Raw genomic sequence first — 22,632 nt, forward strand, 5'->3', positions numbered from 1 at the left:
TACTGGTCTCTTACAACAATATACTTACTACCTGTTCAGCCCACTGTCTCTAGACAACCTTGAAGTAACCGCTGATATGTGAAAAGATGGGATAGGGAAAAGCAAGAACACATTCCACATATTACTACGGTGTACTTCTGAGTGTCAATACCAGTGCAGAAAATGGACACCAATATATTTTTTCCTCAAGGTAACACACACAGTTTAATTTGATATATAAATACATGGCACAGAAGAAGTCCAGGTAGAAAATGGAAGGCCTCATATTTTGAAGTAGCTAAAATATCTGGAACCATATATTTTATGAAGAGTGTGTTTCCATGAGGGTAACCTTCAACTTAAGCACCAAACTAGGATGAAACGTAGAGGCTCAAATGCAATTCAAAACGACATAATATCAGTTTTCACAGCAGGGCTGCATTTCATACCATCAAGTTGCCTCCACCCTTCTTCTCCCATTCATTCCCATTTCACTAAATCAGAGAAAGCAGTATGTCTGAAAGTAGATGGAGTTATTGCTTATAAGGAAACCAGCTGATCCACATCCAAGGAAGGGCTTGAACAAGTGCAGAAGGGAGGACACAACTTTCTGGAATGAAATGCAGTCCATCATTGTTTGTGTTATAAGTCTTGGAGAAACTTTGACATTGCATTAAAACATATGATTAAAACATTACAGTATTACTAAATACATATTAGACAGTTCCTCTTGAGTTATGTCAGGGACACCAGTCCTTCAAGTCAATTCTCACAATATGTTCAAAATCATAACTCAACCTGAGTATTCGTTATGAATCTCACATGTTACATTCATTGACGTTACAGTAATGTTATGATTCAGTGTACAGACGTGGTGTTCAGTAACATTAGGATGAGGTCATAGCTTGTGTTCCTTCCAGCGTACATACGGAGAGATTAAAACAGCCTTCAAGTCATAGCTCCTCTCCTCGCACACTCCCCCGCAGATTCTAGACCTGCTGCATGGACCTCAAGTTTGGAGACACCTGTTGGACATCAGAGAGAGTTTTGAAAGGAGAGAAACCATCTGTGTTACTATTGATGATATGAGGCCTGGTTTTATTTCACTGAGCATGCTCAATAGCTTAGTCAACTACTTGTGATAAACGCTCTTGGCTTTCTGGTTATTCGAAGACGATTCAAGTTAAATATGGATTTACTGAGAGTATCATGTAATTCCATGCCTGTTTCGAGATTATATTTTTTGAACGAGTAGATATGGAAAAGTTGGCTGGCTAAATCAAAACATTGGTCCTGCTTTGAACACAACCCTGAAGTGGCCAGTCAGTAAATTCCCCGTGGTCAGACTGGCTGTCCCTGTATGACTCACCGCAAAGTGTGCTCCAGTGCATGCCTTAATGTCCTCTGGAGTGAGTCCCTCCCACACCTCGATCAGTGTCAGACCTTTAGTCTTGTCCACATCAAACACAGCCTGGGAAAGAGTGAGAAGGGAAGAGAGGGGGAGCGAGAGACAGAGAGAGAGATGGATTTATTTAATAAGACAACATCTGAAATGTTGGGTGGAGGCCTAGAGGGTTAGACCTGTACCTGTTGAGTTCTCTGACATAGATGCAGTTTACTTCAAACAAAACTCAAAGTCTGGCAATGCACCCTGGAGATTCCTGCATTTCAGCTCAGAGTCTGTGTTTGTTCTAATCGTCAGAAAATGATTGAAATGAAATGTTACTATTCACACATCAACAAAAACATCCTAAGAAAGCACTAGCTGTATGAGCGAAGCCATCTGAAACAATAGGAATATCTTAATCTCCCAGCTGGAGCACAGACACTAAAATCTGTGTTCACATGGCCAGACTGACAGTGTGGTCTGAACCGAGACTCACCCTAGCCACATTCTTTCAGGACACCAGAGGTGTTGTGTAGGTCTCTCCTGCCCTTTTGGACTGGCCTCCCAATGACTCTGGCTGCATCTCAAATCACACCCTATTTGTGATAGCACTTCTTTGGACCAAAAGTGCCATTTGGGATAAATCTTGTTGTTGTAAGACATGGGCTTTGTCTCAACAAGACTCTTAAAGATTCCTATCCTCTTCTCATTTCTTTCAACACCACTGACTGATATCATTTTACTGTATCGCTGCCACCTGGCATGTCCTACTACATCAGTGATGGAGAAAAGGACACAAGGAAGTGGTTAAAATGATTGAGACACTGCCGGAGACACTGCCATGGGCCTGTTAAGATATATATATTTTTGAAAGATTTTTGTGCAATTTCTCTGTTGTCATAGTAATCTACAATGAGCATTTGGCTGCTCAGTGGGCAACCGGCCGGCACCCCTACCAAAATGGGCCGGCCCGGCTTTCTGATTGGCTGAGCTGAGGTCGCTCAAATTCACATTGAAAGTAAAATGCTCAGAGAGACCCGCTCTGACTCGCTATCATTAAATCAGCCAAGAGAGCACTTTCTAAATTGTCACCTCACTCAAAACATCCTATTTGTTGGATGGCTAAATTGGATTGGTCAAACAGTAAAGTGCATTGTCCTCATGATTCCTGTAATGAAAGTGTCTGTTTTGCTCCTGTATCTGTGCGACCATTGCGAGGGCATAGGCCGATAGGTAGCCTACAACTGCAAAACATTTTTAGGACATTACATTTACTGTTAGATGAATACATGGCTACAAGCAGTGAGCATTATATTAATAGTTAGTGATCTAGTTAAATGTGTTTTGAGTTTCCACTTCCTCAGGTGTTAATCCATAAATTAATTAGCCTATGATATTAATGGACATAAATATGTATGGTCTTATTGTCAACCCAAACACATATGACAGGCACTGATTTGCATTATAAACTGGGTGGTTTGAGCCCCGAATTCTGACTGGCTGAAAGCCATGATATATCAGACCGTATACCATGGGTATGACAAAAAAAATATTTTTACTGCTGTAATTATGTTGGTAACCAGTTTATAATAGCAATAAGGCTCCTCTGGGGTTTGTAATATATGGTCCATATACCACGGCTAAGGGTTGTGTCCAGGCACTCCGCATTGCGTCGTGCATAGGAACAGCCCTAAGCCGTGGTATATTGGCAATATACCACACCTCCTCGGGCCTTTTTGCTTAAATATAGCCTAAGTTGTTAGCTTGGCTTTTATAACATGGCTTAAAGACGCACTCTGGGATCTTAAACACAACAAATTTGTAACATATTGCACAAATTGGATTTGTAACATCACACGAATTGCAAAATTCGTATATCGTATCCTGAAATGGATGATGTAGTGCACAAAAAAATTAAGAGTTGGCGGTGTGCGCAGTGATGTGGGCTGGTGTGGATAAAATGCCAAGGCCGAATTCTTGTCCCAGTCTGCCACTGGTATGTAGGGCCGGCCCAGCCCCTGACATGACTCTTAAGACACTGTATATAAGGATTATTTTGTTTTTAGGAATGCTGAATTATCTGTGTTGCTCTCAACAACCCCCATTCTGTCACACCTCTGCGAAGCGTTGGTGCCGTTGTGATTTGAAGTTCACTTTTAGTGTCTCTGCTATTGATCAACAACTCAGATTTTGAATACAAACAGGTCACATGGTTATAAAAGGGTCTTCAATTCATTGTTTCCTTTTGTTCCTGTCCTGCTTTGGCGAGGCACCTACACGCGCTCCTCCACATGTAAATATGGTATTGGAATTGACTTTTTAAATATTTCCTGTATATAGTATGCTTACTTACTTAGTTACTTTATTGTGTATTTCATATGTCTTATTCTTATTTCTCATGTTTTTTAGTGACATTGGCTTAGGAGGAAACCATTGTTACATGGCTGTCTTTGTTTGGGGTTGTTTTGTATAAAAGGGTTTGTTTACCAGCATTGGTCATAAGTTATGATCCCTATTTTTGTTGATTTCAAAGTTGTTTGCAGTGACTGTTGTAGTATTGTTACACTGATCTTTCAAACTGTCCATGTTGGTTGCATTGGGGTCAGCATCAACTGTCCATGTTGGTTGCATTGGGGTCAGCATCAACTGTCCATGTTGGTTGCATTGGGGTCAGCATCAACTGTCCATGTTGGTTGCATTGGGGTCAGCATCAACTGTCCATGTTGGTTGTGTTGCCTTTTAGGCCACGACTTCACCCTCTCTGATCATGAATACTGCTGTTTAGCTCATGGAGTTAGATAATATGCATTCTAATAGACTTTGTTTGGCATAGTCTTATTATGTGTCGCAGGTCTAAGAATATATATAAAAAAATTACCCAGCAACACTCTCGGGAAAGCTGTCAGAACCTACAGCTCATTAGTAGGATGGAGTGACAGGGAGATGCAGGAGGAGAGAGAGAGAGAGAGAGAGAGAGAGAGAGAGAGAGAGAGAGAGAGAGAGAGAGAGAGAGAGAGAGAGAGAGAGAGAGAGAGAGAGAGAGAGAGAGAGAGAGAGAGAGAGAGAGAGAGAGAGAGAGAGAGAGAGAGAGAGAGGGAGAGAGAGAGAGAGAGAGAGAGAGAGAGAGAGAGAGAGACACAGAGAGACACAGAGAGACTTGTCTGTGACGTTAGTGACTGGACTACAGCACTGGGCAACAGCATAAAGCCATCATCACACTGTACTATGGATTAGCGTCTTCTAAACTGAGGCCAGTTCTGTTATTCACTAAGCCTGTGAAATTAGCTGGTCTTCTCATCATAATTATCCCTAGTCTGATCTTACAAGTCTGATGACTCCTTCTGTACAGACTCTCCCATTCCTCCTTTACCCCATCTCCCTCGCTCTCCTACTCCCTCTTGCCATCCCTTCCCTCTCTCCCACATTCTTTCTTTCCACTTTTTCATTTTCTAATGATTCCTCTTTAACCTACATTCTCTTTTCCATCTCTGCCTTTTCCTATAACTGCAGGCTTTTCCACCATCCCAACTATAATGCAACTGATTCAGCTCATCAACAAAACCTTGTTGCGTTGCAAACCGTGTGTTAGAGCTAGGCTGGAACAAAAGCCTTTGCACAATTGCGTTCTCCTGGAACAGGGTTAAATAACAGTTTTAACAGAAGCAGACATAGAAAGCGGGGAATAACCAGAGAATATTAAGTACAACTCTGGGAACAGACTGCCAGAGGTAGCAGTTTGCTGCTGCAATTACTCTGAACCAGGGGAATGTCTGTTTCCACTGTGAATAAATAGGTAATTATTTTGGGCTGATTTCCTTTCCAGAGGGGAACGCTGTTACATGATTTACTGTTTACCAAACCAAGCACGTTCCACAGGGTTATTGTGGGGACCGCTGCCATCTAGCTAACACACATTGGCAGGCTGCTGTGAAGAGTCCTCATACGAGAGGGGCACAGAGGATCATGTGGCTACCTGATCCACCCAGAGGACAGAGAGGGGGACGGAAGGAAATAGGGAATAGTAACAAGAGAGGATACCAGGAAGAGAGGGAAAGGTAGAGAAGAGTGGTGGGGGTGAGGGGAGAAAGAGAGAGAAGAGGAGCGAGGTAATGAGAACAGACAGATGGGAGGAAAGAAAGCAAGGATAAAACAGAGAAGGGCACAAAAAAAAACGGGAGGAAAGGATGAGGATAGAGGAGGGGGTAGAGCAGAAAAGAGGGGATGAAAAAAGGAGAGAGGGAGGTGGTGATGACAGTGGTGGGTAGGAGACGCTTTAACCTTTATAAATGTTGGGAAGCATGTTGCGCAATCACTCTAAAACGCACCCTGGCAAAAATGTACGGGTGGAAAAAAAGAAAAGCACACACTGTCTCTCCAACCCTGACTGGTCATAATTCTACAGCCGCCTTTAGAGAAAGCGAGAGAGCGAGAGAAAGAGAGCCGAGCGGGAGAGGCACAGACAGACAGAAAGGAAGAGATTGAGAAAAGGAAACATACTGGCGCGATAGGACGCCGAGAGAAACACGGCTACATGGCACACAAGGCTCCCGCATCGATCTGCCTCTCTACACCTGGCACAAACCCAAACTATCCCCTATAATACTGAATACACACACACACACAATCAATGATCCTGTGCTGGCCTCCATTACGCCTCTGTGCCCCCTGTGTAGAAGCCAGCTGAGCTGCTAATGGAGCCAGCGATGACTGCTGAAGCCTTTTGTCCTGCTGAGCACAGTAGACAGCAACAAGCATTACCCAGTGTCACAGGATGTCTGCTCTGGTGTGCTCAGATAGGTTAGAGTACAGACTAAAGGGCACATTAAGCTATAGAGCCCATCAGATTAAACTAAATACTGCACAAAAAGAATTGTCAATATTTTAACAATTGCAGTACCTTCAGAGAGTATGCACAACCCTTTGCTATTTCCACATTTTGATGCATTACAAAGTAGGACTCAAATTGATTTTTTTTTGCATTTTTTCTGTCAACGATCTACACAAAATACTCCAATGTCAAAGTGGAAAACTAACACTTGTAAAAAAAAATCTATATGAAAAATAAAACACTAATATATCTTGATTGGATGAGTATTCAACACCCTGAGTCAATACATGTTAGAATCACCTTTGGCAGTGATTACAGCTGTGAGTATTTCTGGGTAAGTCTCTGAGAGTTTTGCACACCTGGAGTGTACAATATTTGCACATTATACTTTTTTAAAATTCTTCAAGCTCTGTCAAGTTGGTTGTTGATCATTGCTAAACAGCCATTTTAAAGTCTTGCCATAGATTTTCAAGCCAATTTAAGTCAAAACTGTAACTAGGCCACTCAGGAACATTCAATGTGGTCTTGGTAAGCATATCTGGCCTTGTGTTTCAGGTTATTGTCCTGCTGAAATGTGAATTTGTCTCCCAGACAGAACAAGGTTTTCCTCTAGGATTTTGCCTGTGCTTAGCTCTATTCCATTTCTTTTTATCATAAAAAACTTCCAAGTCCTTGACGATGACAAGTATAATGCATAACATGATGTAGCCACCACCATCCTTAAAAATATGAAGAGTGGTACACTCAGTGATGTGTTGTGTTGGATTTGCCCTAAACATAACACTTTGTATTCAGTTCATTTCTTTCCCACATTTTGCCATTTTACTTTAGTGCCTTATTGGAAACAGGATGCATGTTTTGGAAAACTTTTATTCTGTACAGGCATCCTTCTATTCACTCTGTCATTGAGGTTAGTATTGTGGAGTAATTACAATGTTGTTGATCCATCCTTAGTCTTCTCCAAGCATAGCCATTACACTGTAACTGTTTTAAAGTCACCAGTGGCCTCATGGTGAAATCCTCTCCGGTAACCGAGTTAGGAAGGACGCCTGTATCTTTCTAGTTACTGGGTGTATTCATACACCATCCAAAGTATAATTAATAACTTCACAATACTACCAATAGCTTCCCTTCTTTGTGAGGAATTGGAAAACCTCCCTGGTCTTTGTGGTTGAATCTGTGTTTGAAATTCACTGATCGACTGAGGGACCTTACAGAAAATTGTATGTGTGAGGTAGAAAGATGAGGTAGTCATTAAAAAAATCATGGTAAACACTATTATTGCACACAGAGTGAGTCCATGCGACTTGTTAAGCAAATGTATACTTCTGAACGTATTTAGGCTTGCCATAACAAAGGGGTTAAATAAAATGGGACTAATACAAAAGGGGACAAATACAGGTGCCTGCTTGCTACAGTATGCGATATTCAGATCGAAACGTGTACCAGTAAGGCTCTGGGCCAAATTCTGACTGATACGCTTACCTGCTGCTAAACTGTGATATTGTATTACAATAATTGTGCTATGTAACCCTGTAGGGGATGAATAGACATGCAGAACAGGCGCAGAACAGCTGGTAAACATGAGCAGGAACAGCAAATGTATTGAGCCATCTGTCAGCACACTGAAATCACAACAAATGTACAGCATACAGCCCCATGCTGCACACATACAACATTACAGTAATAATAGCTCAGGCTTTGGAAAACATTGTAAGAATGTTCGGCATCCTCCATATATCTCATTTAGAACAATCACGGTAAGATAGCCTGAGAGTTGAACATTTTATAATCCTGTTATAACAAATAACTGTGGCTTCTCAAACAGTATATCCTTTGAGTTACTTTTTTACTAAAGTAAAATGTAGAGAACAAAAATATAAATGCAATGGGCAACAATTTCAAAGATTTTACTGAGTTCCAGTTCATATATGGAAATCAGTCAACTGAAATGAATTCATTAGGCCCTAATCTATGCATTTCACATGAATGGAAATACAGATATGCATCTGTTGGTCACAGATACCTGGGAAAAAAAGTAGGGGCGTGGATCAGAAAACCAGTCAGTATCTGGTATGACCACCATTTACCTCATGCAGTGCGACACATCTCCTTCGAGTTGATCAGGCTGTTTGTGTCCTGTGGAATGTTGTCTGACTCCTCTTCAATGGCTGTGCATAGTTGCTGGATATTTTAAATGTTATTTGTTGTTTTTTTACCCCGTTTTCTCCTGAATTTTGTGGTATCCAATTGGTAGTTATAGTCGTCTCATCGCTGCAAGTCCCGTACGGACTCGGGAGAGGCGAAGGTGGAGAGCCGTGTGTCCTCCGAAACACAACCCAACCAAGCCGCACTGCTTCTTGACACAATGCTTCTTGACACTTAATCCGGAAGCCAGCCGCACAAATGTATCGGAGGAAACACCGTGCACCTGGCGACCGTGTCAGCGTGCACTGCGCCCAGCCCGCCACAGGAGTCGCTAGTGCGCGATGGGACAAGGGCATCCCTGCCGGCCAAACCCTCCCCTAACCTGGACGACACTGGGCCAATTGTGCTCCGCCACATGGGTCGACAGAGCCTGGGCTCGAACCCAGAATCTCTAGTGGCACAGCTAGCACTGTGATGCAGTGCCTTAGACCACTGCGCCACTCGGGAGGCAAGTTGCTGGATATTGGCCAGAACTGGAACACACTGTCATACACGTTGATCCAGAGCATCCCAAATGTGCTCAATGGGTAACATGTCTGGTGAGTATGCAGGCCATGGAACAATTGGGACATTTTCAGCGTCCAGGAATTGTGTACAGATCCTTGTGACATGGGGGCTGTGCATTTTAATGCTGAAACATGAGGTGATGGCGGCGGATGAATGGCATCACAATGGGAGTCTCTTCACGGTATCTCTGAGCATTCAAATTGTCATCTATAAAATGCAATTATATTCGTTGTCCGTAGCTTATGCTGCCCTTACCATAACCCCACCACCACCATGGGGCACTCTGTTCACAACGTTGACGTCAGCAAACCGCTCGCCCACACTGTCTGCCATCTGCCCGGTACAGTTGAAACTGGGATTCATTATTGAAGAGCATACTTCTCCAGCGTGCCAGTGGCCATCGAAGGTGAGCATTTGCCCATTGAAGTTGGTTACGATGCCGAACTGCAGTCGGGTCAAGACCCTGGAGCGGACGACAAGCACGCAGATGAGCTTCACTGAGACAGTTTGACAGTTTGTGCAGAAATTATTCAGCTGTGCAAACCCACACTTTCATCAGCTGTCCAGGCGGCTGGTCTCAGACGATCCTGCCGATGAAGAAGCCGGATGTGGGGGTCCTGGGTTGGGCTGTGGCGATCATGAAATTTTGTCAGCTGGTGATTGTCAAACATTAATTAAAATAAACACTTCTATGTATAGCCTTCAAGCCACTGATGCAGACCTTTTGGAACATCTACATTTGAAAAAGTTTAATAATATTCTGTGTTGAGCGGTTAACAAAGAAACAGGTCCTCCTATATGCTTAATTTAGAGTTATTTATGCCACTTTAGATGTGATACAAACATTGGGCTATATGTTTTGATTCGTAATACATTCTAAGGCTGCATGATGCGACTAATGACGATTTGAAAAGTTGCATGAAAGGCATGAGCTCGGCTTTGTTTCTTGCACAGGCTGCACACACTTCATCAATCTCTCATTCACAATTTGACAAGCACTTGATAATGCCTCAAATTTCAAGACGGCATTCCCCTAGCGTGGCTGTAATGCCCCCTAAAAAAAATCCCTCCTCCCGGCTGTGTATTCCGAAGCACCTCTCACTCACATGGCTCTCTCAGATATCTCAATTCTTATTAGCAAATGTCCGTCACGTGATCGGGTTTTCGTCACAGGCATCTATATCTGCTCCAACGTAGGCTACAAGTGAAGACCGACACATCCGAGGCCCAACTGCGGGCGTCCTTCTTATCGAATTCTGAGGTGCATATTGAAGATGTTAGAAGAACTGTCGACATTTACTTTTCATCAGCCAACAAGATGAGTAGTCCTAATGAACAGCAAAAGCACTAGCCTATGTCATTCTACTATCCCCCTTAGTACAAAAGTTTACATTTACATTTTAGTCATTTAGCAGACGCTCTTATCCAGAGCGACTTACAGTAGTGAATGCATACACTTCATACATTTTTTTTTCTTTACGTACTGGTCCCCCGTGGGAATCGAACCCACAACCCTGGCATTGCAAACACCATGCTCTACAAACTGAGCCACACGGGACCATACCTATTTACCTATTCTATTGATCAACTTGTCCTTCTGTCCGAGAAATAAATGTTCCAAACATAGTCTGGGAGAGTTGTGGGATGCGATAGATCCCAAATTAATACAACCACTCACATCAAAAAATATTTTAAAAGCAATGAGGCTGATGCAACAGATAAAAACATTTAGCTTAAAATGTTGATAAACTAATAGGCTATATCTTCACATTATAAGCCCAGCAATGCGCACACGGCAGTAGGCTTTTAGCACGAATGTTCCAAAATGCAATCAATTAGTGAGAAAACACCATTCTCAAAAGTGACCCCCAAATGCGATTATGCATGTAATGCCTTATTATAAAGGTGCCTTTTTATGGTGAAAATGACCTTCCCCAAACTTGAAACTCATGTGCCTCCTATGTATGCCAGTTGGGCTCTACACCGGTTGTAAAGCGGATAAATGTGCTTAATTTTAAAGAAGTTATTTGGCCACTTTAGTTGTGATACAAACCTTATCAAAACATATAGGCCTATGGGCTAGGCTAAGTTGTTTTCATGCAAGCCAGGTAGGCTACACTCCTGTAATGCGAAGCAATGTGCTTAATATTCGTAAAGTTGATAAATAAATATAGTAGGCCTAGCCAATATAAAGCTGACGGGATCCTGCTCTTTTTAAAAACTCTGTTCTCAGGCAATTGCATAGCCTATACAAATGTGGCACAACATGAGTGCATGGGCTCTCATGAAGTGTTTGATTTGATTTTTGACTACATTTACATTGATGTCAGAATGATTAGAGGGACAATAGAGTGCTGAGTACCAGGGAGTTAGTAAGTTTGGTAGGCTACTAATGACCATCAGCAGCATCAGAGCTTGGAGAAGCCTAGTTACCGTGACTAAACGGTCACATGGATTCTGACTGTGGTCATGACTTGTGACTGCCGGTGTTGTGGTAATATGGTCACTGTAACAGCCCTCGGCTGGCGTGGTTACACGTGGTCTGCGGTTGTGAGGCCGGTTGGACGTACTGCCAAATTCTCTAAAACGACGTCGGTAAATAAATAAATTAACATTAAATTCTCTGGCAACAGCTTAAATCAAATCAAATTTTCAAATCAAATTGAATTTGTCACATGTGCCGAATACAACAGGTGTAGACCTTACAGTGAAATGCTTACTTACGAGCCCCTAACCAACAGTGCAGTTTAAAAAAATACAGATAAGAATGAGATAAAAGTAACAAGTAATTAAAGAGCAGCAGTAAAAAATAATCTATACAGGGGGGTGCCGGTACAGAGTCAATGTGTGGGGGCACCGGTTAGTTGAGGTAGTAGGTACATGTAGGTAGAGTTAATTAAAGTGACTATGCATAGATGACAACATAGAGTGGCAGTGATGTGGAGAGGGGGCAATGCAAATAGTCTGGGTAGCCATCTGACTAGATGTTCAGGAGTCCTATGGCTTGGGGGAAGAAGCTGAAAAGAAGCCTCTTGGACCTAGACTTGGCGCTCCGGTACCGTTTGCTGTGTGGTAGCAGAGAGAACAGTCTATGACTAGGGTGGCTGGAATCTTTGACAATTGTTAGGGCCTTCCTCTGACACCGCCTGGTATAGAGGTCCTGGATGGCAGGAAGCTTGGCCCCAGTGATGTACTGGGCCATTCCCTCTGTAGTGCCTTGCGATCGGAGGCTGAGCAGTTGCCATACCAGGCAGTGATGCAACCAGTCAGGATGCTCTCGATGGTGCAGCTGTAGAACCTTTTGAGGATCATGCCAAATCTTTTCAGTTTCCTGAGGGGGAATAGGTTCTGTCGTGCCCACTTCACGACTGTCATGGTGTGCTTGGACCATGTTAGTTTGTTGGTGATGTGGACACCAAGGAATCATCTCTTTTGTCTTGATCACATTGAGGGAGTGGTTGTTGTCCTGGAACCACAAGGCCAGGTCTCTGACCTCCTCCCTATAGGCTGTCTCGTTGTTGTCGGTGATCAGGCCTACCACTGTTGTGTCATCGGCAAATTTAATGATGGTGTTGGAGTCGTGCCTGACTGTGCAGTCATGAGTGAACAGGGAGTACAGGAGGGGGCTGAGCACGCACCCCTGAGGGGCCCCTGTCTTGAGGATCAGCGTGGTGGATGGGTTGTTACCTACCCTTACCACCTGGGGACAGCCCGTCAGGAAGTCCAGGATCCAGTTGCAGAGGGAGGTGTTTAGTCCCAGGGTCCTTAGCTTATTGATGAGCTTTGAGGGCACTATGGTGTTGAATGCTGAGCTGTAGTCAATGAATAGCATTCTCACATAGGTGTTTCTTTTGTCCAGGTGGGAAAGGGCAGTGTGGAGTGCAATAGAGACAGCATCATCTGTGGATCTGTTGTGGATGTATGCAAATTGGAGTGGGTCTAGGGTTTCTGGGATGATAGTGTTGATGTGAGCCATGACCAGCCTTTCAAAGCACTTCATGGCTACAGACATGAGTGCTACGGATCGGTAGTCATTTAGGCAAGTTACCTTAGTGTTCTTGGGCACAGGCACTATGGTGATCTGCTTAAAACATGTTGGTATTACAGACTCGGACATGGAGAGGTTGAAAATGTCAGTGAAGACACTTGCTAGTTGGTCAGCGCATGCTCGCAGTACACGTCCTGGTAATCCGTCTGGCCCTGCGGCCTTGTGAATGTTGACCTGTCTAAAATGTCTTACTCTCATTGGCTGAGGAGAGTGTGATCACAGTCTTCCGGTACAGCTGGTGCTCTCATATATGTTTCAGTGTTGCTTGCCTCGAAGCGAGCATAGAAGTAGTTTAGCTCGTCCGGCAGACTCGTGTCACTGGGCAGCTCTCGGCTGTGCTTCCCTTTGTAGTCTGTAATGGTTTGCAGGCCCTGCCACATCCGACGAGCGTCAGAGCCTGTGTAGTACGACTCGATCTTAGTCCTGTATTGACGCTTTGCCTGTTTGATGGTTCGTCGGAGGGCATAGCGGGATTTCTTAAAAGCTTCCGGGTTAGAGTCCCCACTCCTTGAAAGTGGTAGCTCTACCCTTTAGCTCAGTGTGGATGCTGCCTGTAATCAATGGCTTCTGGTTGGGGTTGGACGACGTTATCGATGCACTTATTGTCGAAGTCAATGACAGATGTGGTGTACTCCTCAATGCCATTGGACGAATCCCGGAACATATTCCAGTCTGTGCTAGCAAAACAGTCCTGTAGTTTAGCATCTGCTTCATCTGACCATTTTTTTATTGATCTAGTTACTGGTGCTTCCTGCTTTAATTTTTGCTTGTAAGCAGGAATCAGGAGGTTGGAATTATGGGCAGATTTGCCAAATGGAGGGTGAGGGAGAGCTTTGTATGCATCTCTGTGTGTGGAGTATAGGTGGTCCAAAGTTATTTTCCCTCTGGTTGCACATTTAACATGCTGATAGAAATTTGGTAAAACTGATTTACGCTCCCCTGCATTAAAGTCCCCAGCTACTAGGAGCGCCTCCTCTGGGTGAGCGTTTTCTTGTTTGCATATGGCGGAATACAGCTCATTCAATGCTATCTTAGTGCCAACCTCTGACTGTGGTGGTATGTAAACTGCTACAAAGAATACAGATGGAAACTCTCTTGGTAGGTAGTGTGGTCTACAGATTATTATGAGAAACTCTACCTCAGGCGAGGAATAGCTTGAGACTTCCTTAAATATCGTGCACCAGCTGTTGTTTACAAAAATACATAGACCGCCGCCCCTTATCTTACCAGACGCTGCTGTTCTATCCTGCCGGTACATCGTGTAACCAGCCAGCTGTATGTTGATATTGTCGTCATTCAGCCACTACTCTGTGAAGCATAAGATTTGCCAGTTTTTAATCTCCCATTGGTAGTTTCATCTTCCCAGTAACTCGGCCATTTTATTGTCCAAAGATTGCATGTTTGCTAGCAGAATTGAGGCTAGTGGGGGTTTATTCGATCGCCTCCGATTTCTCAGAAGGCAGCCTGCTCTCCAGCCTCTCTTCCTCCTCTTCACGCAGATCACTGGGGTCGGGGCCTGTTCCCGAGGGAGCCGTATATCCTCCGCTTTGGGCTCGTCAGAGTCGTGAAAGAAGAAAAAGGATTCTGCTAGTCTGTGGTGAGCAATCGCAGTCCTGATGTCTAGAAGTTATTTTCGGTCATAGCGGCAACATTATGTACAAAAAGAGTAAAAAAATAAGTCACAAACAACGCAGATAAACGAACAAAAAAACACAATCGGTTAGGGCACGTAAAACGTCTGCCTTCTGCTCTGGCGTCATCTTAAGGCTCTGGTGGACATTCCTGCAGTCAGTATTCCAATTGCACATTTGAGACATCCTAATAGTTTATAGGCCAAACCGTTCAGATGCTACAGACGTTTTTGTGAGAATATATTTTTTGGGGATGTCTAATGGTCCGACAAATACTGCTGTAGCTCGGCCACCTTCCACCGCATATGCGGAAGGCAGACAAATGCGGATGCGGTGGATTGAGACGAAGCCCATGCAATATATCTCTAGCTTAAACTGATTTTTATGTTACTTAGATTGAGCACGTGTGCGTCAGTTGACTTAAGGATACATTTTTATTTTTTATTTCAAGAAATTATAAAAAAGTATGACAACCCTGTTTGTCAGCTTTTAAATCATGTAAATCTCAACTGTTTATCTTTTCCAGTGAAGACATGGATGTCTCATGGTATGGTGAGGTATGCAAAATAGGTCAACTTTGAGCACCTTTAGCTCTTGAATAATTTGTAATTCAGGTCCAAAAAGTCACTTTCCGACCACTTCTACAATGGGCAAATATGTATGGAAGGTTTCGTTACAATCAAAAGGGGCGCTGTCAAAGTGATTGAACAAAAACATTGTAAGAACATTAGACATCCTAGGGGTAACTTGTTTATACTGAAACAGTAATAATATGTGCAGCTTTGCAAATGTTGTAAGAATGTTAGAGCTCATTGGGGGTTAGTGGTTTCCAGATGAAGCATTACTAGCGCTTAGGTGGGCCATGTGGTGGAGCTAGTAACATCATTAAAATACATCTTCATAAAAGACAGCCCTACGTTCTGGGATATCAAATCAATATTGAGCAATCTGCTGATTGGATTACGGTTAACCAAATAAATGTAATTTCCATCTCCCCAGGTCTCTCTGCAGCATCAAATATATATATCAGTCCCTGGTGTGTGTGTGTGTGTGTGTGTGTGTGTGTGTGTGTGTGTGTGTGTGTGTGTGTGTGTGTGTGTGTGTGTGTGTGTTTTTCCCACCTTTCTTTCTGTGTTCCAATGTCTATAATAAACTTACCAGGGAAATAGATTTGGTCTATTGTTCAGAATACTGAAACACAAGCCCAGTGGCTGCTAAAGCCAAGCAATTCTGTTTGTACTCTTTCAACCTTTTCCAATGCTATAAACGCTCGTGATTCTGTGAGCTGGAGAGGAGAGTGTCAGTTCTAGGCCTACAGAGGCAGTAATGTATTGTCACTGGAGCAAAGTGTTCCACATAAAGCCTGACATTATGACTCACATTCAGCTTAGGTATGATATAACCCAGGCGTCTGAATAGGCCGAGTTGGGCTCCAAAATATACAGATTCGTTTTGAAGAGTCACTTCAATCTTTCTGTGTGGGAGAGATTCAAATGAGGCATGTGTCGTGAGGAGCTTGATTTGTAAGCCAGTGAATTGAACCTAGACAACACAGATATGTGGGACACATTGGCAAACTGAAAAGAGGGAACAGAGACACACAGGGAAACACACAGAACTCAAACAGCCCTACAGTATGCACTTTCACACAAACACACACCTTTTCAGTGATGATCCGATCCACACACTGTTTTCCTGTCAGTGGCAGGTTGCATGTGTCCAGAATCTTGTGTTTTCCTCCCTGACAAAGATAAAGGGAAAGAGAAAAGTGGAGAGAGAACGAGACAGAAGAGTTTATGTCAAAGGTCATACACAACCACCCAGTTTAACTGGTCACTACGGCTACACACCTGCGTCTGTCCATCAAGAACTGTCATAGTCTGTTTCTACTGTACCATACTATTCACTATGACAGTTATCAGGGCTTTCGATATAATGTGTGGTAAGCGTCTTCACTGTCCACAGAAAAGCACCTGTGTGTATGTGTGTGTGTGTGTGGAGGAAGGGCAGCTGGGCTCTCGTTATTCTCTGTCCTAGGGGTGTGTGATCCTGCTGACCCTCCTTTTCACCCCCTACACAAACACATGTTTGTTTTACTATCCTTGTGGGGACCAAACAATTGATTCCCATTCAAAATCCTGTTTTGTAACCCTAATTGTAACCCTAACCCTAAACCTAACCCCTAAGCCTAAAATAGCCCTTTTTTTTCTTCTTGTGGGGGCCGATGTAACGTCCCCACTTTTCTGAATTTTCCTTGTTTTACTATCCTTGTGAGGAGACACACACACAGGTTGCTCATGATGAGCAGAGTGGGGGACCATGATAAATAAATAAGACCAGTGCAGCAGTCAACAGGTATCAGTAAACATCTCCATGTCTCTATTCACATCCACCTGCTCCACCATCTGGACTGGGCTACAAGTACTCCCATTACAGTTGATAGGTCTGGAAAGCCACGGCCATAAATACTTCCATTACAGATCATCTATCAATTGTGACAGGTAGCCTAGCGGTTAAGAGCATTGGTTCAGTAACCCGAAAGGTCGCTGATTCAAATCCCCGAGCCGACTAGGTGAAAAAAATAGTGTCTGCTAAATGACTAAAATGTAAATCATAGGCCTGGACAAGTAGGGCTACAAATATTGCCATTACAGAGTTTTTTTTGGTGCATTTTACTGCCATGATCAGGTGGGTACTACAGTATGTATTGGTAATGGATGAGAGTATTAGTCCATATAAGCACCAAGCAGCCTATGAGGAGCTCTGGGACTATTAGAGGCATCACTGAATCATTAGTTCATCCATTACTGGAATCAGAAGCGCATCAACGGGACTGACTCATCACCCTCAGAGAGTGGAACAAGACATTATAGATGGAAGCTGCTGGAGGAATCCCCTTCATTAAACTCTGCTCTCTAAACCACTTTAGAGGTTACATCACAGAATATATTTAGTAAATAGGCAGCCAAGGAGAGCAGTATATGCATTAGGACATATCTGAGGTGTAAAATATAGCTGATCTGGAGTCACACATAGACACATCTGGAACTGGGTGGCCTTGGATTGGCACGCACACACACACACACACTCTCTTACCTTAGCTGAGTGCTCCATGGTGACGACCACCTTGGTTCCAGCGCTGGCCACCAGATCCATGGCTCCACCCATTCCCTTCACCATCTTACCCTGAAGGAAAAAAACAAAACAATACAGTAAACAGTACAGCTCAGGGGAACGTAAAGTAACGTATCTTCCACGCAGGCCACCAGTAACAGCCGATACAGAGTATGTTGCCAGTTGATAGCTTTTTGCATAAGTAGGCCTAAGCATAGTACAGCATATCTAACTTTCAATCCAGAGGCTAACCCAAACTGGCACCCTATCTTTAGCATACAGTAATCCACTAAATAGTGTGCCCAGTGGGGAATACAATACGGTATAAACACTGTCTTACTGCAGAGTCCTGCCCTGCCTGGTTCAGCTTATTTCTTGTTAATGGACACAGTCAACACACACATCCCTCGCAGAGTATTGAGGTCTACATTCAATACAGAGCAGAAAAAACATTAGTTTCCAAAACCAGTGAAGAATTTCTTATTAGATTAGAACATAAAAATTTGAGAAAAATTATACACAGGCCTCTCATTTCTCTGGGTCCAATGAGCTTTACTGGCATGCACACACCCAGGGGGTCAGACTGCTGAATAACCTAATTAGAATCTGTTTTTCTCATCAATCGCAATAGCCTGCAATATCCAGGGCATATAGGACTGGTATGTATGCATATATAGTGCATTCGGAAAGTATTCAGAACTCTTAACTTTTTCCACATTACAGCCTTATTCTAAAATGAATACAATTGTTGTTCCCTCATCAATCTACACAAGCCATAACGACGAAGCAAAAACAGCATTTTTTTTAAAGAACAGAGATATCACATTTACATAAGTATTCAGACCGTTTAGTCAGTACTTTGTTGAAGCACCTTTGGCAGCGATTACAGCCCCGAGTCTTCTTGGGTATGACGCTACAAGCTTGGCACACCTGTATTTGGAGAGTTTCTCCCATTCTTCTCTGCAGATCCTCTCAAACTCTGTCAGGTTGGATGGGGAGCGTCGCAGCTCAGCTATTTTCAGGTCTCTCCAGAGATGTTTGATAGGGTTTAAGTCCTGGCTCTGGCTGGGACATTCAGGGACTTGTCCCGAAGTCACTCTTGCATTGTCTTGGCTGTGTACTTAGGGTCGTTGTCCTGTTGGAAGGTGAACCTTCGCCTTGAGTGCTCTGGAGCAGGTTTTAAATCAAGGATCTCTCTGTATTTTGCTCCGTTCATCTTTCCCTAAATCCTGACTAGTATCCCAGTCCCTGCCGCTGAAAAAAACTCCCCACAGCATGATGCTGCCACCACCATGCTTCACCGTAGGGACGGTGCCAGGTTTCCTCCAGACATGATACTTGGCATTCTGAGGCTAAAGATTGAACTATCTTGGTTTCATCATAACAGAGAATCTGGTTACTCATGGTCTGAGGGTCCTTTAGCAAACTCCAAGCGTGCTGTCGTGACTTTTACTGAGGAGTGGTTGCCGTCTGGCCACTCTACCATAGAGGCCTGATTGGTGGAGTGCTGCAAAGATGGTTGTCCTTCTGGAAGGTTCTCCCATCTCCACAGAAGAACCCTGGAGTTCTGTCAGAGTGACCATCGGGTTCTTGGTCACCTCTCTGACCAAGGCCCTTCTCCCCCGATTGCTCAGTTTGGCCAGGCGGCCAGCTCTAGGAAGAGTCTTGATGGTTCCAAACATCTTCCATTTAAGAATAATTGAGGCCACTGAGTTCTTCAATGCTGCAGACATTTTTTGGTATCCACAATCCTGTCTCGGAGCACTACGGACAATTCTTTTGAAGTCATGGCTTGTTTTTTTCTCTGACATGCACTGTCAACTGAGGGACTTCATAGAGACAGGCGTGTGCCTTTCCAAATCCTGTCCAATCAATTGAATTTACCACATGTGCACTCCAATCAAGTTGTAGAAACATCTCAGGGATGATCAATGGAAACAGGATGCACTGGAGCTCAATTTCAAGTCTCATAGCAAAGGGTCTGAATACTTATGTAAATAAGGTATCTGTTTTTTATTTTCAATAAATGTGCAAACATTTCTAAAAACCTGTTTTCACTTTGTCATTATGGGTATTGTGTGTAGGTTGATGAGAAATTATTTTATTTAATCCATTTTAGAATAAGGCTGTCATTTAACAAAATGTGGACAAAGGGAAGGGGTATGTATACTTTCTGAATGCACTGTAGTCTATACGTTACAGTATATGAATACAGTATGCTTTAGCGTTTGGCATCTCTGGCTGAGGTGGACATGGGGAGAGGATGAGAGGAAGAAAGACGGAAGGTTGGGAGGGAAAGAGACACCCAATAAAGTTATTTTCTCTCTCCCCACCCTTGTTCATTCCTGTTCATTCCAATTCATTCTGAATCAGGGTCTGGTTTCCCGATAGCGATGGAATTTAGGATACACTTTCAAACAAAGTCAACAACGCAGCCACTGCTAGCTAGCCTACTTCACCAGCCAGCAGTACTGTATCATTTTAGTCTTTTTAGTCAATAAGATTTTTGCAACGTAAGCTTAACTTTCTGAACATTCGAGACGTGTAGTCCACTTGTCATTCCAATCTCCTTTGCATTAGTGTAGCCTCTTCTGTAGCTTGTCAACTATGTGTCTGTCTATCCCTGTTTTCTCCCCTCTGCACAGGCCATACAAACGCTTCACACCGCGTGGCCGCAGCCACTCTAACCTGGTGGTCCCAGCGCGCACGACCCACGTGGAGTTCCAGGTCTCCGGCAGCCTCTGGAACTGCCGGTCTGCGGCCAACAAGGCAGAGTTCATCTCAGCCTATGCTACCCTCCAGTCCCTCGACTTCTTGGCGCTGACGGAAACATGGATTACCACAGATAACACTGCTACTCCTACTGCTCTCTCCTCGTCTGCCCACGTGTTCTCGCATACCCCGAGAGCATCTGGCCAGCGGGGTGGTGGCACTGGAATCCTCATCTCTCCCAAGTGGACATTCTCTCTTTCTCCCCTGACCCATCTGTCTATTGCCTCCTTTGAATTCCATGCTGTCACAGTCACTAGCCCTTTCAAGCTTAACATCCTTATCATTTATCGCCCTCCAGGTTCCCTTGGAGAGTTCATCAATGAGCTTGACGCCTTGATAAGTTCCTTTCCTGAGGATGGCTCACCTCTCACAGTTCTGGGTGACTTTAACCTCCCCACGTCTACCTTTGACTCATTCCTCTCTGCCTCCTTCTTTCCACTCCTCTCCTCTTTTGACCTCACCCTCGCACCTTCCCCCCTACTCACAAGGCAGGCAATACGCTTGACCTCAATCTTTACTAGATGCTGTTCTTCCACTAATCTCATTGCAACTCCCCTCCAAGTCTCCGACCACTACCTTGTATCCTTTTCCCTCTCGCTCTCCTCCAACACTTCTCACTCTGCCCCTACTTGGATGGTATTGCGCCGTCGCAACCTTCGCTCTCTCTCTCCCGCTACTCTCTCCTCTTCCATCCTATCATCTCTTCCCTCTGCTCAAACCTTCTCCAACCTATCTCCTGATTCTGCCTCCTCAACCCTCCTCTCCTCCCTTTCTGCATCCTTTGACTCTCTATGTCCCCTATCCTCCCGGCCGGCTCGGTCCTCCCCTCCTGCTCTGTGGCTCGACGACTCATTGCGAGCTCACAGAACAGGGCTCCGGGCAGCCGAGCGGAAATGGAGGAAAACTCGCCTCCCTGTGGACCTGGCATCCTTTCACTCCCTCCTCTCTACATTTTCCTCTTCTGTTTCTGCTGCTAAAGCCACTTTCTACCACTCTAAATTCCAAGCATCTGCCTCTAACCCTAGGAAGCTCTTTGCCACCTTCTCCTCCCTCCTGAATCCTCCTCCCCCTCCTCCTCCCTCTCTGCGGATGACTTCGTCAACCATTTTGAAAAGAAGGTCGACGACATCCGATCCTCGTTTGTTAAGTCAAACGACACCGCTGGTCCTGCTCACACTGCCCTACCCTGTGCTTTGACCTCTTTCTCCCCCCTCTCTCCAGATGAAACCTCGCGTCTTGTGACGGCCGGCCGCCCAACAACCTGCCCGCTTGACCCTATCCCCTCCTCTCTTCTCCAGACCATTTCCGGAGACCTTCTCTCTTACCTCACCTCGCTCATCAACTCATCCTTGACCGCTAGCTACATCCCTTCCGTCTTCAAGAGAGCGAGAGTTGCACCCCTTCTGAAAAAACCTACACTCGATCCCTCCGATGTCAACAACTACAGACCAGTATCCCTTCTTTCTTTTCTCTCCAAAATTCTTGAACGTGCCGTCCTTGGCCAGCTCTCTTGCTATCTCTCTCAGAATGACCTTCTTGATCCAAATCAGTCAGGTTTCAAGACTGGTCATTCAACTGAGACTGCTCTTCTCTGTGTCATGGAGGCTCTCCACACTGCTAAAGCTAACTCTCTCTCCTCTGCTCTCATCCTTCTAGACCTATCTGCTGCCTTTGATACTGTGAACCACCAGATCCTCCTCTCCACCCTCTCCGAGTTGGGCATCTCCGGCGCGGCCCACGCTTGGATTGCGTCCTACCTGACAGGTCGCTCCTACCAGGTGGCGTGGCGAGAATCTGTCTCCGCACCACGTGCTCTCACCACTGGTGTCCCCCAGGGCTCTGTTCTAGGCCCTCTCCTATTCTCGCTATACACCAAGTCACTTGGCTCTGTCATATCCTCACATGGTCTCTCCTATCATTGCTATGCAGACTACACTCAATTAATCTTCTCCTTTCCCCCTTCTGATAACCAGGTGGCGAATCGCATCTCTGCATGTCTGGCAGACATATCAGTGTGGATGACGGATCACCACCTCAAGCTGAACCTCGGCAAGACGGAGCTGCTTTTCCTCCCGGGGAAGGACTGCCCGTTCCATGATCTCTCCATCACGGTTGACAACTCCATTGTGTCCTCCTCCCAGAGTGCTAAGAACCTTGG

At 44.4% G+C, this 22,632-nt stretch overlaps 1 protein-coding gene across 2 annotated transcripts in view; it reads right to left on the reverse strand.

The window, feature by feature from the left end:
- Positions 1–175: 175 nt before the first annotated feature.
- oxct1a (3-oxoacid CoA transferase 1a) overlaps positions 176–22,632 on the reverse strand; it is a 119,730-nt gene continuing 97,273 nt past the window's right edge. For both annotated transcript variants that reach the window (XM_014171139.3, XM_014171140.3), the window contains exons 14-17: positions 17,685–17,774; positions 16,249–16,329; positions 1,349–1,450; positions 176–1,004 (exon numbers count right to left, since the gene is read on the reverse strand). In XM_014171139.3, coding sequence (XP_014026614.3) covers positions 969–1,004; positions 1,349–1,450; positions 16,249–16,329; positions 17,685–17,774 — 309 coding nt within the window. In that variant the 3' untranslated portion in view covers positions 176–968. The remainder of the gene's footprint in view (positions 1,005–1,348; positions 1,451–16,248; positions 16,330–17,684; positions 17,775–22,632) is intronic.

The sequence above is a fragment of the Salmo salar genome, chromosome 24 (genome assembly GCF_965601325.2).
Source record: "Salmo salar chromosome 24, fSalSal1, whole genome shotgun sequence".
Classification (NCBI taxonomy): Eukaryota; Metazoa; Chordata; class Actinopteri; order Salmoniformes; family Salmonidae; genus Salmo; species Salmo salar.